The following is an 18,123-nucleotide window of genomic DNA, read 5'->3' as shown; positions in this document are numbered from 1 at the left end:
AATATATATCTGTAGAGTGTATATAGATGGATGAATATATATCTGTAGAGTGTATATAGATGGATGAATATATATGTAGAGTGTATATAGATGGATGAATATATATCTGTAGAGTGTATAAAGATGGATGAATATATATCTGTAGAGTGTATATAGATGGATGAATATATATCTGTAGAGTGTATATAGATGGATGAATATATATCTGTAGAGTGTATATAGATGAATATATATCTGTAGAGTGTATATATAGATGAATATATATCTGTAGAGTGTGTATATAGATGGATGAATATATATCTGTAGAGTGTATATAGATGGATGAATATATATCTGTAGAGTGTATATGAATGGATGAATATATATCTGTAGAGTGTATAAAGATGGATGAATATATATCTGTAGAGTGTAATAAGATGGATGAATATATATCTGTAGAGTGTATATAGAGGGATGAATATATATCTGTAGAGTGTATATAGATGAATATATATCTGTAGAGTGTATATAGATGAATAAATATATCTGTAGAGTGTTATAGATGGATGAATATATATCTGTAGAGTGTATATAGATGATGAATATATATCTGTAGAGTGTATAAGATGGATGAATATATATCTGTAGAGTGTATATAGATGATGAATATATATCTGTAGAGTGTATATAGATGGATGAATATTATATCTGTAGAGTGTATATAATAGATGGATGAATATATATCTGTAGAGTGTATATAGATGAATATATATCTGTAGAGTGTATATAGATAGATGAATATATATCTGTAGAGTGTATATAGATGGAATGAATATATATGTAGAGTGTATATAGATGGATGAATATATATCTGTAGAGTGTATATAGAAAAGATATATATCTGTAGAGTGTATAAAGATGGATGGAATATATATCTGTAGAGTGTATAAAGATGGATGAATATATATCTGTAGAGTGTATATAGATGGATGAATATATATCTGTAGAGTGTATATAGAGGGATGAATATATATCTGTAGTGTATATAGATGAATATATATCTGTAGAGTGTATATAGATGAATATATATCTGTAGAGTGTATATAGATAGATGAATATATATCTGTAGAGTGTATATAGATGGATGAATATATATGTAGAGTGTATATAGATGGATGAATATATATCTGTAGAGTGTGTATATAGATGGATGAATATATATCTGTAGAGTGTATATAGATGGATGAATATATATCTATGTAGACGGAATACTGGCAGAATACATGGGAAAAAATAGTCTGAATGTGTGACTGTGTACACTAAAATAGATGGTCTGTTAGATTGAATATATATCTGTAGAGTGTATATAGATGAATATATATCTGTAGAGTGTATATAGATGGATTGAAATACATATCTGTAGAGTGTATATAGATGGATGAATACATATCTGTAGAGTGTATAAAGATGGATGAATATATATCTGTAGAGTGTATATAGATGGATGAATATATATCTGTAGAGTGTACAAAGATGGATGAATATATATCTGTAGAGTGTATATAGATGGATGAATATATATCTGTAGAGTGTATAAAGATAGATGAATATATATATCTGTAGAGTGTATATAGATGGATGAATATATATCTGTAGAGTGTATATAGATGAATATATATCTGTAGAGTGTATATAGATGGATGAATATATATCTGTAGAGTGTATAATAGATGGATGAATATATATCTGTAGAGTGTATATAGATGATGATATATATCTGTAGAGTGTATATAGATGGATGAATATATATCTGTAGAGTGTATAAAGATGAATGAATACATATCTGTAGAGTGTATATAGATGGATGAATATATATCTGTAGAGTGTATATAGATGGATGAATATATATCTGTAGAGTGTATATAGATGGATGAATATATATCTCTAGAGTGTATATAGATGAATATATATCTGTAGAGTGTATATAGATGAATATATATCTGTAGAGTGTATAAAGATGGATGAATATATATCTGTAGAGTGTATAATAGATGGATGAATATATATCTGTAGAGTGTATAAAGATGGATGAATATATATCTGTAGAGTGTATAAAGATGGAATGAATATATATCTGTAGAGTGTATAAAGATAGATAAATATATATTATCTGTAGAGTGTATATAGATGAATATATATCTGTAGAGTGTATATAGATGGATGAATATATATCTGTAGAGTGTATATAGATGGATGAATATATATCTGTAGAGTGTATATAGATGGATGAATATATATCTGTAGAGTGTATATAGATGAATATATATATCTGTAGAGTGTATATAGATGGATGAATATATATCTGTAGAGTGTATATAGATGGATGAATGTATATCTATAGAGTGTATATAGATGGATGAATATATATCTGTAGAGTGTATATAGATGGATGAATACATATCTGTAGAGTGTATATAGATGGATGAATATATATCTGTAGAGTGTATATAGATGGATGAATATATATCTGTAGAGTGTATATAGATGGATGATATATTCTGTAGAGTGTATATAGATGGATGAATATATATCTGTAGAGTGTATATAGATGGATGGAATATATATCTGTAGAGTGTATATAGATGGATGAATATATATCTGTAGAGTGTATATAGATGATATATATATCTGTAGAGTGTATATATAGATGGAGAGTGTATATAGATGGATGAATATATATCTGTAGAGTGTATAAAGATGGATGAATATATATCTGTAGAGTGTATAAAGATGGATGAATATATATCTGTAGAGTGTATAAAGATGGATGAATATATATCTGTAGAGTGTATATAGAGGGATGAATATATATCTCTAGAGTGTATATAGATGAATATATATCTGTAGAGTGTATATAGATGAATATATATCTGTAGAGTGTATAAAGATGGATGAATATATATCTGTAGAGTGTATATAGATGGATGAATATATATCTGTAGAGTGTATATAGATGGATGAATATATATCTGTAGAGTGTATATAGATGGATGAATATATATATGTAGAGTGTATATAGATGGATGAATATATATATCTGTAGAGTGTATATAGATGGATGAATATATATCTGTAGAGTGTATATAGATGGATGAATATATATCTGTAGAGTGTATATAGATGGATGAATATATATCTGTAGAGTGTATATAGATGGATGAATATATATGTAGAGTGTATATAGATGGATGAATATATATCTGTAGAGTGTATAAAGATGGAATGAATATATATCTGTAGAGTGTATATAGATGGATGAATATATAATCTGTAGAGTGTATATAGATGGATGAATATATATCTGTAGAGTTTATATAGAGGGATGAATATATATCTCTAGAGTGTATATAGATGAATATATATCTGTAGAGTGTATATAGATGAATATATATTTGTAGAGTGTATATAGATGAATATATTTCTGTAGAGTGTATATAGATGGATGAATATATATCTGTAGAGTGTATATAGATGGATGAATACATATCTGTAGAGTGTATAAAGATGGATGAATATATATCTGTAGAGTGTATAAAGATGGATGAATATATATCTGTAGAGTGTATATAGAGGGATGAATATATATCTGTAGAGTGTATATAGATGAATATATATCTGTAGAGTGTATATAGATGAATATATATCTGTAGAGTGTATATAGATGGATGAATACATATCTGTAGAGTGTATATAGATTGATGAATACATATCTGTAGAGTGTATAAAGATGGATGAATACATATCTGTAGAGTGTATATAGAATGGATGAATATATATCTGTAGAGTGTATAAAGATGGATGAATATATATCTGTAGAGTGTATATATAGATGGATGAATATATATCTGTAGAGTGTATATAGATGAATATATATCTGTAGAGTGTATATAGATAGATGAATATATATCTGTAGAGTGTATAAAGATGGATGAATATATATGTAGAGTGTATATAGATGGATGAATATATATCTGTAGAGTGTATATAGATGAATATATATCTGTAGAGTGTATATAGATGGATGAATATATATCTGTAGAGTGTATAAAGATGGATGAATATATATGTAGAGTGTATATAGATGGATGAATATATATCTGTAGAGTGTATAAAGATGGATGAATATATATCTGTAGAGTGTATATAGATGGATGAATATATATCTGTAGAGTGTATATAGAGGGATGAATATATATCTGTAGTGTATATAGATGAATATATATCTGTAGAGTGTATATAGATGAATATATATCTGTAGAGTGTATATAGATGGATGAATATATATGTAGAGTGTATATAGATGAATATATATCTGTAGAGTGTATATAGATGAATATATATCTGTAGAGTGTATATAGATGGATGAATATATATCTGTAGAGTGTATAAAGATGGATGAATATATATGTAGAGTGTATATAGATGGATGAATATATATCTGTAGAGTGTATAAAGATGGATGAATATATATCTGTAGAGTGTATATAGATGGATGAATATATATCTGTAGAGTGTATATAGAGGGATGAATATATATCTGTAGTGTATATAGATGAATATATATCTGTAGTGTATATAGATGAATATATATCTGTAGAGTGTATATAGATGAATATATATCTGTAGAGTGTATATAGATGAATATATATCTGTAGAGTGTATATAGATGAATATATATCTGTAGAGTGTATATAGATGGATGAATATATATCTGTAGAGTGTATATAGATGAATATATATCTGTAGAGTGTATATAGATAGATGAATATATATCTGTAGAGTGTGTATATAGATGGATGAATATATATCTGTAGAGTGTGTATATAGATGGATGAATATATATCTGTAGAGTGTATATAGATGGATGAATATATATGTAGAGTGTATATAGATGGATGAATATATATCTGTAGAGTGTATATAGATGAATATATATCTGTAGAGTGTATATAGATGGATGAATATATATCTGCAGAGTGTATATAGATGGATGAATATATATCTGTAGAGTGTATAAAGATGGATGAATATATATCTGTAGAGTGTATATAGATGGATGAATATATATCTGTAGAGTGTATATAGAGGGATGAATATATATCTGTAGTGTATATAGATGAATATATATCTGTAGAGTGTATATAGATGAATATATATCTGTAGAGTGTATATAGATGGATGAATATATCTGTAGAGTGTATATAGATGAATATATATCTGTAGAGTGTATATAGATGAATATATATCTGTAGAGTGTATATAGATGAATATATATCTGTAGAGTGTATATAGATGGATGAATATATATCTGTAGAGTGTATATAGATGAATATATATCTGTAGAGTGTATATAGATAGATGAATATATATCTGTAGAGTGTGTATATAGATGGATGAATATATATCTGTAGAGTGTATATAGATGGATGAATATATATCTGTAGAGTGTATATAGATGGATGAATATATATCTGTAGAGTGTATATAGATGGATGAATATATATCTATGTAGACGGAATACTGGCAGAATACATGGGAAAAAATAGTCTGAATGTGTGACTGTGTACACTAAAATAGTTGGTCTGTTAGCTTGACTCCTTTCAGAAATAGCCTGATACAGTAGCTTTACTCCAGGATATCATGTTAATTTTTAGTACGTCGCTAGCCATGTATGAGGAACAAAACAAACTTTCTGACTAGGCCAGCTTAAAGTGGGAGGCGCGTAAGATGGGCGGGTCTTTCTGTGGCTGTTGCTGTGTGAATACCGAACGCATACTTTGTGGATATGGTGGCCAGTGTGTCAGTTACTGTGCAATGAGGGGGGTGTGCCTCGAGACACCGACATCACCAGCTGTGCCCAAAACAGCAAGTGAATCTGTTGGCATATAGATCAACCCTGCAGTGTGGAGGGGAGCAGAGTTCCTATGGAGCGGCCCGCACCCCAGCAAATCCAGGAGGAGCTGCATTCTACGTGCTATCTCTTTGACCCGGGAGAGCGTCCCGTTCATCCCATGGGGGCAGAAAGTATAAGTAACGTCCGGCACTCAGAAAGCCTTTCGGAAGGACAGTACATTCCGGGTCTTTATGAGCACAGGCCGGTAATGGTGCCACAGGATACAAGCGCGCACTTACTCGAAGTGCAAATGCACCTGGCGCAACGGGACGATGTGCAAGAGCTACGAGCGCGTATATGTGAACTGCATCTGGCGCGGGATGGTGAGCGTGGAGCGTACCAATGTGAAAATATGTGCGGACACCAGGAATACATTGACACTGATGTACTTGGGAGCGATTGTACACCCGCGGAAGGTTCCGTGCTCCGGAGGGCGCTGTCATTGCCCGTGCAGCAGTGCCACAGGCGGGGGGTGGCGGGAGCGCAGGGGGACGACACGCACTTGTGCTGCTGCAAACTGAAAAAAAAGGTCCAGTTCGCCGATTCACTGGGACTGTGTCTTGCCAGTGTCAAACACTTCCTCCCGTCTGAGGAGCCCTTGGTGCCTCCTTCTGTGCTGGCCCGGCTGCAGAGTTACCCCCCTACTGTATCCCTTCAAAGAGCCCAGTTCAGCCTGAACACAGAGAACGAGCCTGACAAGCCAGTGGCACAGGAGCTACGTGCTAAAGTGGAGGTGCGGGGGGTATGCCTTGAGCAGGCTTCTGACACACAATGGGGGGTTCGCGGGGTTGTTCTGGTGAGGGAGTCTGAGGAGTTTGTGCAGGTTAAAGTCAGGTATACCTTCAACGACTGGCTCTCACACTTAGACTGTCCTGCTTCTGCCCTCCCTGCCCCTGGGCCGCAGCGCTTCCTATTCACTCTGTGCTATCCTCCAGCTACAGCCCGGGTCCAGTTTGCCATTTGCTGCAACTTTGGTAATGGCCAGGAGTTATGGGACAACAATCAGGGTCTCAACTATAGTGTGTGCTGCCATCAGGAACCACTGCCTGATTTGCAGGCCTCCCACATGGAGCAAGAGGAGAGTTGCACTGACCTGCATTGGTAGAGAAATCTTTTGGGATAAAACACCTGCTTGTACTACAATTGCTAACTCTTGCCACATATTGACCTTTTTGCACAGGAAATCCATTGTATATATGTGGAAATACGCTTGCCCTTGATTTCACAGGGGTGCAACGCTTTTTCTTGCATAGAGGCACAGAAATTTCTCTGAATTATGTCACAATGCTGAGGGGGTGACAAAATGCCTTTATCACTAGCATTACTCCTGGTCTGCAACTGCAAACGTTTTTAGAAAAATGCCATGAAAACCATGCTACTGACATATGCTTCATGTTCATAAGGTTCTGCACACTATTTTGCCTTTTGTACAGGGGTATGAATGTAATATTTAGCAATGAATTCTGTTCAGATGTAGTTTAAACAATTTGGTGGTAAGATGTTTAAGCAAAACCCTACATATGATGAAATAATCCTATTGAAATTAAAGATGGGCCTGTAATGAACCAGATGCATACAAATATCATTTATACACGCACTCATGATTTTATCTTTCCATTTTATGGCTCGTTATCTTTTCTGCCATGTAGTCAGTTCCCATACTTGGAAAAAAAAATCTGAGGCAAAACGCCAAGGAATTTTGCGAAAACAGTCTAGGTGAGCATTGGTTATGTCACCTACTAGAGATTATCCACTCAAAATGTAATGCCAGCGTTTTGATTTCCAAGCTAATTGTTGTAGACTTTTCCCAGAGATACTTCCTTCTTTTTTTGTGTTTATTGTATTTTACCTAGTAAAAGTTGCTGAGGTGAAATGGCTTAAAAAATCTCTGTGACATAAGCCTAGGGCCAATGCCACACGCAGTGCTTTGTATTTGGCATGTTTAAATTGGGTGAAAGCACCCATGACCACCTTCCATGGTTTACAGTGATTTCAATAGAAAACACATGGAAGAAAATGTTGTTTGCATTTTGGCCTTAAAATGCTGTGTGGTAAGGCTTAGGTCATACAGAACACTTATACACAGGATGAGAAGCAGCCACTCTGCTGGCATCCACTTACTTGTGTATCTGAACCCAGAGGCACCGCATCAACCTGGAGCAGACACACAGGTGGATTTATACAAAAAAAATGCATACTCGCTCAATTCAGCAGAAATGTTTTCGGTCAGCACCCGTGCTGATGCAGTGCCTCTGGATGCAGACACACAAGTGAGAGGGTGCCAGCAGAGGAGCAGACAGAACGGATTTATGTGTAGCCATGGAGCATGCACCTAAACTAGCCACGTGGCCAGAATAAACGGGATGAGGTGGCAACCCTCGTGGAATCACTGAGCAGTCACGGGCATTTTTCTGTTGCCTGAATCATAAAGAATGTATACACACCATATTATCTATAACTGAAAACAAAATAATTCATGAGTGTTCAATAAGGTGAAAAAAATATCCAAAGTGAAAGGTGAAGCAATAAAAAAGGCCATGACATGAAGGTAGGTAAGTCAGATTTTGTACAAATTGGCCTCATGTATTGATTATTTTGGTCAGCTGATGTCTAAATACTTGTGCTGCTGTTGGCCTGGCCCTGGTATGTCTGATAGATAGTACAGGGATGGGATCCATTATCCAGAAACTCATTATCCAGAAGGCTCCGAATTACGGAAAGGCTGTCTCCCATAGACTCCATTATTATCAAATAATCCACATTTTTAGGTAAATCCACACTGTGCGTTTTGGGGAGATTTGGTCGCCTGGCGACTAATGGCCTCGTTTTTGTGTCGGCCAATTTCCACAAACGCCTTCCCTGACTCAGCGCCAGCTTAAAATGAAAAAAACGCCGGCGCTAATCACACTCGGCGGTTAGTTTTCCGTAGTTGCCTCACGAGGAAACTTCAGGCGACTTCGGAAAACAAGGCGATTAGTCGCAAGGCGTCCAAATCTCTCCAAAACGCCCCGGGGTGGCCTGAGCCTTAAAGTGAGTTCCCTTTTCTCTGTAATAATAAAACAGTAGCTTGTAGTTGATCCAAACTAAGATATTATGAATCCTAACTGGTAAAACAGTCCTATTGGGTTTATTTAATGTTTAGATAATTATCTAGTACACTTAAGGTGGCCATACACGGGCCGATAAAAGCTGCCGACAGACTGTGTCGGCAGCTTATTGGCCCGTGTATGGGGGCCCCCGACGGGCTTCCCTGATCGAGATCTGGCCGAAAGTCGGCCAGATCTCGATCGTATGGGTTTAAAAATCCCGTCGGATCGCGGCCGCATCTGTACGTTGATGCGGTCCCGCGATCCGACCGCCCGTTTGAGAATGCTAGGATCCGATCGTTGGGCCCTAGGGCCCACGATCGGATCTGCCCGATATTGCCCACCTCAAGGTGGGCATATCGGAGGGATATCCGCTCGTTTGGCGACATCGCCAAACGAGCGGATCTATCCATGTATGGAGACCTTAAAGGTATGAAAACTCATAGTACAGAAAGTTCTATTCAACAAGTCCCATACCTGTAATGTGATAGTGTGATAGGTCAAAATACTTTTCAGGACAGACAGAGGGTTTACGGCTTTTGGAAAAACAACCACGTGTGGGCATTTTAACAGTTTAGCCGGAATAATATCTATAATTTAGGAAAAAATGTGGATCATTCATTTATTTTGTTCTAGGAGCACTCTATGTTAAATATTTTATATGTTAATAGACCTTTAACTGCACTGCATATTAATGGCACGGTTGATCAGATTAAAGCCAGCTGCTCAGAAAATCCACAAACACACTGCTAATTTGCAATCGTTAGATTTGTAGCCATGCATCTAAATTAAAGGTCTGCTTAGGCTCTAAATATTACCCATAGATGTCATAATGCTGCTCTCTGAAGCAAGCTGTATATCAGACCTCTGGCTAGTGATAACTAGCCCTCTGAATTTTTGTCATCCTGTGTTTTTTTTTTTTTTTTTGCGCCGTAAATCAACAATGGATGGGTGATTTCACATCAATCACCAGAGGGTCTGGGCAGAACTCCTGGAGGTATGGTGGGTTTGTCTGTGGTCATAGGGACTGAACCTGGTTAGGGGGAGATGGGCTAAAAGGAGCCAAAAAGCCCTTCACAAGCAATTACATGCAAAGTGAAACCTTCTGAAAGAAGGTATTTACTTTTCTCATGCCACACACATAGCATTGCCTAAATACCAAAAATGAGTTTTTTAACTCTCCCATAAAGCACCATGGGCCCGAGACATGCAAATCACTCCTTACAGACATATCTAACTAATTCTGTATCATGGAGGTGATTGTGGTAACATGGATTATCATTTTAGGGAATCCTGTTCTCTTTAAATCTTGAAGTTGACTGATACATCTGCACAAAGCAGTCGTTTTTCCTACTGAACCTTAATAAAAGTTTGGTAAGAGTGGCTTGCTCAGGGTCAGAATTCAATGCCATACCTGTTTGCGCTGCAGTTGTTTGCATGATTATCACACTATTTACATTTTGGTTATCAGTTGATTCCTGTTCTGTTGCTAATCCTTTTTATTTACATGTTCATCACAGAAAACCTTTTAAATGTGATGAAGGGTACTCCCTTTCTGCTTTAGGCTAACGCCAGATGGGGCCAAAAATCAGCCCCTACTCAGGCATTTGCCTCCAGTCCAGCCTGCACCTGGAACTGTAGTGTCAGCCAAATTGCAGGCGCACACAGACTGCTGATTTTGGAGCAAGAATGCAAACTCTGGTTTACTGTGCCGAAATCTGCCCAGTATGCCTGTACCCAGGCCAACACAGTGGATCCGGTTGCAGGCAGGACAGGAGGATAATGCCAGTGTAGGAGCCAGTGTATGTTATGGAGAAAAATTATTATAGGAGCAGGTCCAACATGGCCTGACACTTTGAGGCACATTTATAAAAGGTTGAATTTCGAATTCATGTGAGTTTTTAAAAACTCCCATAAACTTCCTTGGACTGGAAATTCGACCAATTGAAATTGATTTAAAAAAAAAAAAATTATTAAAATTCAGGTAAAAAGTATCAACCGGAAAACTCGAATCAAATTAGATTTGAGTTTTAAAAACTTGATTCGAGTTTTTTCCCCTGGAAAAAACTCAAATGTCGGGAAGGCTGCAAACAACTCCAAATTAATCCAAGGACATCTCCCAATTGATCCAAAGACATCTCCCATAGACTAAAACAGCAATTCGGCATTTTTTAAGTGGGAGTTCTTAAAGGGGTTGTTCACCTTCAAACAACTAGTTGTTTTCAGATAGATCACCTGAAATAACTTTTTCCAACTATATTATTTGTGACCGTTTTGCTAATATTGAAGTGTAAAGTGTCATTCTGCACCTTCTAAAGCAGCTGTGTGAAAGGGGGGTCGTCAACCCCCCAAAACTGTTCTAAATTGATACATTTAATGGCTACATTTCTTATCTTTGTCCATACTGAGGGAATTGATACAATAGTTGCTAATACTCCAGAGATGCTTCTCAGAAATGTATCAACTGAATGTTACAAAATTGTAACAGTTCAGCATCTGCCCTGAATTACTGAGCTGCCAGACTGAAACACCAGAGACAGGAATATTAAATTTTAAACTTAGATTAAAAGTAATTGTAAAAAGTCTTTATTTCTGGGCAACAATCTGAAAACAACTGAACTGAAAAAAGTGTTTGGAAGGTGAACAACGTCTTTAAAGGGCCAGAGTATGATAGAATCGAATTTGAATTTTTAAAATAACTCAAATCGAATTTGAACAATTCCCTAGTTGATTTTGACAGTTTTGGCCATAAAAAAATTCGGAAATTCAAAATTCGAATTTTCAATTGGACCCTTGATAAATCTGCCCCTTTGAGTTAAAAATATGTAGTAATTTAGTAATTAACACTGGACTAGTGGCACACAAATATTTTTGCTCCAGAGTTTACCCTTTTTCTGTCTTCCCTTCATTTTTTATATTGTCCAGTATTATGGTAGACAATGTCCAGAATCCTACAGAGCTGTAGTGTTGCAGCAGGTTGGATATTTTTAGAGCTATTTATTGTGCAGGTCATTGGGTTTTTCATGAAGCCTAACTTTATTATATTTTTATATATAAAAATGAATGAAATATCTGGCTTAGTTTATTAATTTTGCAGTCTTCATGTGTGCAAATATAAGCCATAGCTAGTTTACATTTTATTTCTCCTTGCTTCTAAACTGCCAGCCATTCAATGCTGCATTATGAATTGTATGTGGTTGCACTTGGCTAATAGAAGCATTTGAGTCTTGAAAGGTGAGTTCTACTTCTATGTTAGGTTGTTGCAGAAACATAGCATTTAACGCTGTGGCACAGTATGACTTTTGGCAGAAAACGTTCAGGGGATGTTAATTTTTGTGATAAAAGGGAATAAATAGATTGGTTTCATAAATAAAAATGAACTGCTTTCGATATATCTACCTGAAAAGGTAGTGTTGCATAGATCTTTAGCTTCCCACTATTTGAAAAAACAAGGGGGTCCCAGGTCTGGTGATGTCACAGGAAATTGCAGATCTTATTTCCTGTGTACCAAAGCAAAGTATAGGGGGCTTCAGTATGCAGCAGTATTGTTGCTAGCTATACATGGTCAGATTTGGCTGAGTACTTTGGATGATTTCTATAATATTGCCCAACCATCTAGATGCCATCTGGAAGGTTGAAAGTTTGCATTTTGATGGTGGGTGGCAGATGAGAATATGTAAAAATAGTACTGTATTTAGCTCTAGTATGGCTACATTGTATGATATTCATCAGTTTGGTGTACTGGGCAATTATTTGGATACATTAAGGCAGGGGTACCCAATCTTTGAACTCGCGAGCCACATTAAAGAGGGAGTGCCGAATAAGGGTTGTGTTTGGCTATTTGGTAGAACCCATGTGTGCTGGCAGCCTACAGGAGACTCTCTTTGGCTCGCAGGCAAGTTTTTATGCAAACTTGCCCCCAAGCCAAGAATTTTCTCCAAAAAAAAATAGAATGTCAGGAAGGCTGCAAACAACTCCAAATTGATCCCTGGACCTCTCCCATTGACTTAAACAGCAATTTGGCAGGTTTTAGGTGGCGAATAGTCTAATTTAAATTCTTAAAGGGCCAGAGTATGATAAATCTCTGAAATCGAATTAGAACTTTTTAAGAAACTCGAATCGGAATTGAATAACTCCCAAATCGAATTTGACAGTTTAGACCATAAAAAAATTAGAATTTCGAATTCTCAATTCGACCCATGTACTTTGCCCCAAAAAAACCCCCAAAATAATATTTAGAAGAGCATGGTGTTTCCAAACTCACTTTGGGAGAGCTAGCAGGTAATGGTTGGCAAGTGTTGGCTTGACTCATGACTCTATACCTGCAGTCATTCATGTCACCAGTCTTATAATACTGATCCAAAAGTACTAGAGATTAAAAAAAAGGAGGGCCCACATAGCAATGATCATATTTCAGCCCTGGACCAGAATCAGGCAAAAGCAGAACAAGCATGTGCCTAGGGTGCTATATATATCTTGTGTCTTCCTTTCTACCCCTAGTTTGGGCCCCACTCCAGTGGCCAGGAGATCAGCAATTGAGTATCACTGATGGAGCATCAGGGCGGAGGGTTACATGAGTTGCTGACCGAGGGATGCAAGTGCAGGGCCAGGCGAGTGTTTTGGTCACAAATATTGTTTCTCTCCTAGCACTAGTTATGTCTAATACGAACTTAATGCTTTTCAAAATCTGCATCTGTGCTGCTAGCATTAAATGCAGTGTGATCGCTTATGGTTGTCTGACAAACCCTGCTAATCATATTTTTAAATAAAATACTTTGTGTTAGTTGGAGGGCAGCAGAAAATATTGTATAAATATGTTCTGCAATTATCTCTACTATTATGGGCATATTTGTCAAGAATCGAATTTCGAAGTAAAAAATTGGACCATCGAATTTGAGTACTTTGATAGTCAAAGTATTTTTTGATTGAAAACGTCCGTGTTCAATTGAAGTAAAATCGTTTGATCGAACGATTCGAAGGATTTTACAAAAAAACATTTTGACTTCTCAAAACTTGCCCAAAAGCCTCAGGTTCTAGGAGGTCCCCCATAGGCTAAACAGCAATTCCGCAGGTTTAAGGTGGCGAAGTGTCGAAGTTGAAGTTTTTTAAAGAGACAGTACCTCGATATTTGAGTGGTAACGTTTTTTACTTAGAAAATTCACTTCGACCCTTGATAAATCTGCCCCTTAGTATCTCAAAATTTAAAGGAAAAAGCAGTAATTATTTTTTTTTTTAATTGTATTTCATTTTTTTGCTTCTTCTTACAACCTGGAGTTTGTAATGATATGTTTGTTAGGGTCCTGGCCACCATAAAGCGAATTGTGAGGCTTTAAACTCCTGCCTGCTTGCTAGGTTCAGTGGGCCACATGGGGCCCAAATTAGACTTTGTTATTGAATATTATGACAACGGCCTAAGGCTGGTCATACACATACTAATAATCTGTTTCATAAGAACTTTGCTGGCCTGAATAGATATCCCACCTGAGCCAGGCTTGAATCTGCTAATGCACATTCTGGCTGCCATTGCTGTAGCATCTCTTCATTTCCTGGACTACTCATTTTTGGGGTTGCCGTAGGGCAACTTAGCCAATTCATTTCATTTAGCCCATCGCCAATAAGCTGGATACCAATACAGGATCAGTCAGTGAATGGTCACTTTAAGGACTTCTTTTAAATGTGATTAATCTTATTTGTTGCACTTTATATACTAACATACTGTTGTTCTGTTAAATTGTATAAGTTAAAATGTATATTGATGAATTAGCTTACATTGTTGCTTTAAAGGGGTTGTTCACCTTCCAATTTCCAGTTCAGTTGTTTTTAGATAATGTGCCAGAAATGAAGACTATTTTTAAAAGTGATTTCTATTTTTATGTATGTTTATGTAATTTACTTGAGGCTATTACAGGTATGGGACCTGTTATCCAGAATGCTCGGGACCTGGGGTTTTCCGGATAACGGATCTTTCCGTAATTTGGGTCTTCATGCCTTAAGTCTATTAGAAATTCATTTAAACATTAAATAACCCCAATAGGCTGGTTTTGCTTCCAATAAGGATTAATTATATCTCAGTTGGGATCAAGTACAAGCTACTATTTTATTATTACAGAGAAAAAGGAAATCATTTTTTAAAATTTGGATAGAATGGAGTCTATGGGAGACAGCCATTCCGTAATTTGGAGCTTTCTGGATATTGGGTTTCCGGATAAGGGATCCTATACCTGTACAATGATAGCAAAGGGCATGGCATTTTCAGGGAAATTTCTCACTTGCAGTAGCAAATTATTATGGTGCCCATATCTCCCTGTGTGTCAATGGCCTTAGAAAACGGTAAAAACTATTCTGGTTTCTGGTGTAAAAACTGAAACAAGTGTTTGGAAGATGAACAACCCATTTCAACCTATTCTGTCCCACATTAAAATGGTGGCGGGAGATTTGTTTTCTCTGCTTTTAAAGCACAAGATAAATGTCCATGGGGATGATATGATCTTTGTAATACTCTGCATAAGATAACATTGTCGTATAACACTGAAGTCTGAGCCTTATGAGTAAAATAAAAAATGCGTAAACATTTCTGGGACCAGAAGTTAAAAAGTAATGTCAGAGCTTCCAGTTTTATTGGCACTTTATTCTCATTCCAAAATATTAACTTTAAGGGAAAATGTTCACTGTTGCTGTTGAAAAATAAAACCATAAACACTTTTCAATCTTTCCATGCTTGTTTGGCATTTTTACAAAACCATCTTTGATGTTAAGGAAGGAATGAGTAAATGCCATTATTCAAATGTCTTACTACTCTAGTGGAGCTTACATTCTAAGGGTCCTATCACATTCATACACACTAGGGTCCATTTATATCATCATATGCTTTCATATTAGTTATGTAATTTAGATTAAAGAGAACCACTTAGGTTAAATATAAGGAAATAGTAGCCAATTACCCCACACATGTAATTAAAGGCACAGTGTTTTCCCAATAACATGTTTGCATTTAATAGGGTTATGTAATAAAGTCTGCAACATTTTTTAACTTTTAGCCTTGTCCTATATAAATGCAAATAAAACAATTGAATAGCTGAGCTCAGCTTTTTAGGTCAGTGGCTCATTGACTGATTACAGGTGTTTGCCTGCTGCGTTTTCCTGTAGCCAAATACCAGGACTAAAACACTTGCCCTCCGTTGTCCCTTCCCAGTGCTTCTCAGAAGGTTCTTGCCTGAAAATGTGCATTAGCATGTTCGGCAATCTTAACTAAAAAGTACAAATAAATCAATCTCAGAAGTTTAATATGTGTCAATGTGGCTATTTTTAATTTGAAAAAAATGGATATTTTAACATTTCCCCCACTGTTTAATTAAATGAATGTCCGTTTCGATCTAATATAACTTACGGGGGCTTCCTTTTCTAGCATATGAAACTGGAGAGCCGCTGAATAGTGATGAGCGAAATTTTGCCAGGTTTTGCCGCAAAAAAAATGGTTGCATGCCAAGTTTGTCGTCCATAGACTTCAGATTTGCTCATCACTACTGCTGAATAAAAAGCTTAAATAACTCAAAAACCATGATTAATAAAATATGGAAACCAATTGCAAATTGTCTCAGAATATCATTCTCTACATCAGTGATCCACAACCAGTAGCTCGTGAGCAACATGTTGCTCTCCAACCCCTTGGATGTTGCTCCTAGTGGCCTCAAAGCAGGTGCTTATTTTTGAATTCCAGGCTTGAAGGCAAGTTTTGGTTGTATAAAAAGCAGGTGTACTGCCAAACAGAACCTCAATGTAGGTTGACAATCCACATAGGGGCTACTAATTGGTCAATCACAGAACTTATCTGGCACCCCAGGAACATTTTTAATGCTTGTGTTGCTCCCCAACTCCTTTTACTTCTGAATGTTGCTCACGGGTTCTAAAGGTTGGGGATCCCTGCTCTACATCATAGCAAGAGTTAACTTAACGATGAAGAACCCCTTATTTAGTGTGTTATGGGATAGCCACACAGAAAGGCATTTACCCATGTGTATTATTTTAAAAAGTTATCTCTCCTGTTAAGGATCTTTGTTGAGTATTGTAGGTACATCTCTACCTATCAGGCATTTTGAGTTAGGTTCCTTCACCTCTGGAGGCAGGACTGAAGAAATGCTCCTCTATCACTTATAAACTGGTGCTCCACCTGAAATCCCCAGTATTTCTTCTTCTGTCCTTGTTTTGGCCTTAACCTTTTTTACACATCACTGGTCAGTATGTCAACCCTGAAAATGAAATTGCATTTACCCCGCCTTGCACACTTGAGGTCACAAGTAGGCCAAGTCCCCACCTTTATATAGTTTACATTACTTCCTCACGACTTTTAACATTCTTAAGGATTGAGTGAGTGTGCATAGAGCAGCAAAGACAAACAAAACCAATCATCAGAGCACTTCTATTAACCATAGATGGGTAAATGAATTCAGTAGCCCATTGTGTGAATGAATGGGTGCATTTCATCTGCTTCCAATGCTACCACAATACTTGCTACCTAGTATAACAGTCTGACCTAGGCATTCCATATTGCCTCTACAGACACACAGTGATGACATCAAAAGAGATCACTCCGAACATCAATTCCAATAGGATTTTTTACTACCAATATTGATTCATGCAAACTTAACAATAAGATTGCAATGAAAGAACTGAGAAATTTTAAAAAGGGTATACACAGTTTAATATATTATATTTCCATAACTTGATGCAAGGTTTTCAAAATCTTCCATTTAAGGGTAGGGGCACACCTACCTAATCAGTGTAGGACAAGCTGCAATTAGCCACCCACTTTTGATGCGAAAGATGGCTATATGCTGGGTCCTGTCTGCTGGCATATGTGTATCACTCAAAAATGCAAACTCCTGATGGTGCAACAAAACACCAGAAATTGCTTAGTGTGCCATTACCTTAAAGGGTTATGCTAAATAAAACAACACCAACATGTAACATTTATGAAGTTCTTCAATGAAGGCTCATTAATTTGGCTTCCAGAGCTCTTGTCCAAGTATCATTGGTGTTCTGAAGATTCAATGACCAGTTTGTGTGTGGCATACATCTGGCCAATGATAACCTGAAATCAGCACTGGG

General features: G+C 36.4%; 2 protein-coding genes across 2 annotated transcripts in view; one reads left to right on the top strand and one right to left on the bottom strand.

Annotated features, from left to right (window-relative positions):
* The first annotated feature begins 5,748 nt into the window (after positions 1 to 5,748).
* Positions 5,749 to 7,529, top strand: LOC108720064 (protein phosphatase 1 regulatory subunit 3G). The gene has a single exon (XM_018269440.2). It carries the CDS (start codon positions 5,964 to 5,966, stop codon positions 7,035 to 7,037), a length of 1,074 nt encoding a protein of 357 aa, XP_018124929.1. The 5' UTR covers positions 5,749 to 5,963; the 3' UTR covers positions 7,038 to 7,529.
* A 9,378-nt stretch (positions 7,530 to 16,907) lies between these two features.
* lyrm4.S (LYR motif containing 4 S homeolog) overlaps positions 16,908 to 18,123 on the bottom strand; it is a 50,966-nt gene continuing 49,750 nt past the window's right edge. Inside the window, exon 3 of the mRNA XM_018223631.2 lies at positions 16,908 to 18,106. Coding sequence (XP_018079120.1) covers positions 18,044 to 18,106 — 63 coding nt within the window. The 3' untranslated portion in view covers positions 16,908 to 18,043. The remainder of the gene's footprint in view (positions 18,107 to 18,123) is intronic.

Source organism: Xenopus laevis, chromosome 6S (genome assembly GCF_017654675.1).
Source record: "Xenopus laevis strain J_2021 chromosome 6S, Xenopus_laevis_v10.1, whole genome shotgun sequence".
In the NCBI taxonomy this organism is placed as follows: domain Eukaryota; kingdom Metazoa; phylum Chordata; class Amphibia; order Anura; family Pipidae; genus Xenopus; species Xenopus laevis.
Note: the sequence above shows the minus strand (reverse complement) of the source record. Positions and strands in the feature narration are given on the sequence as shown.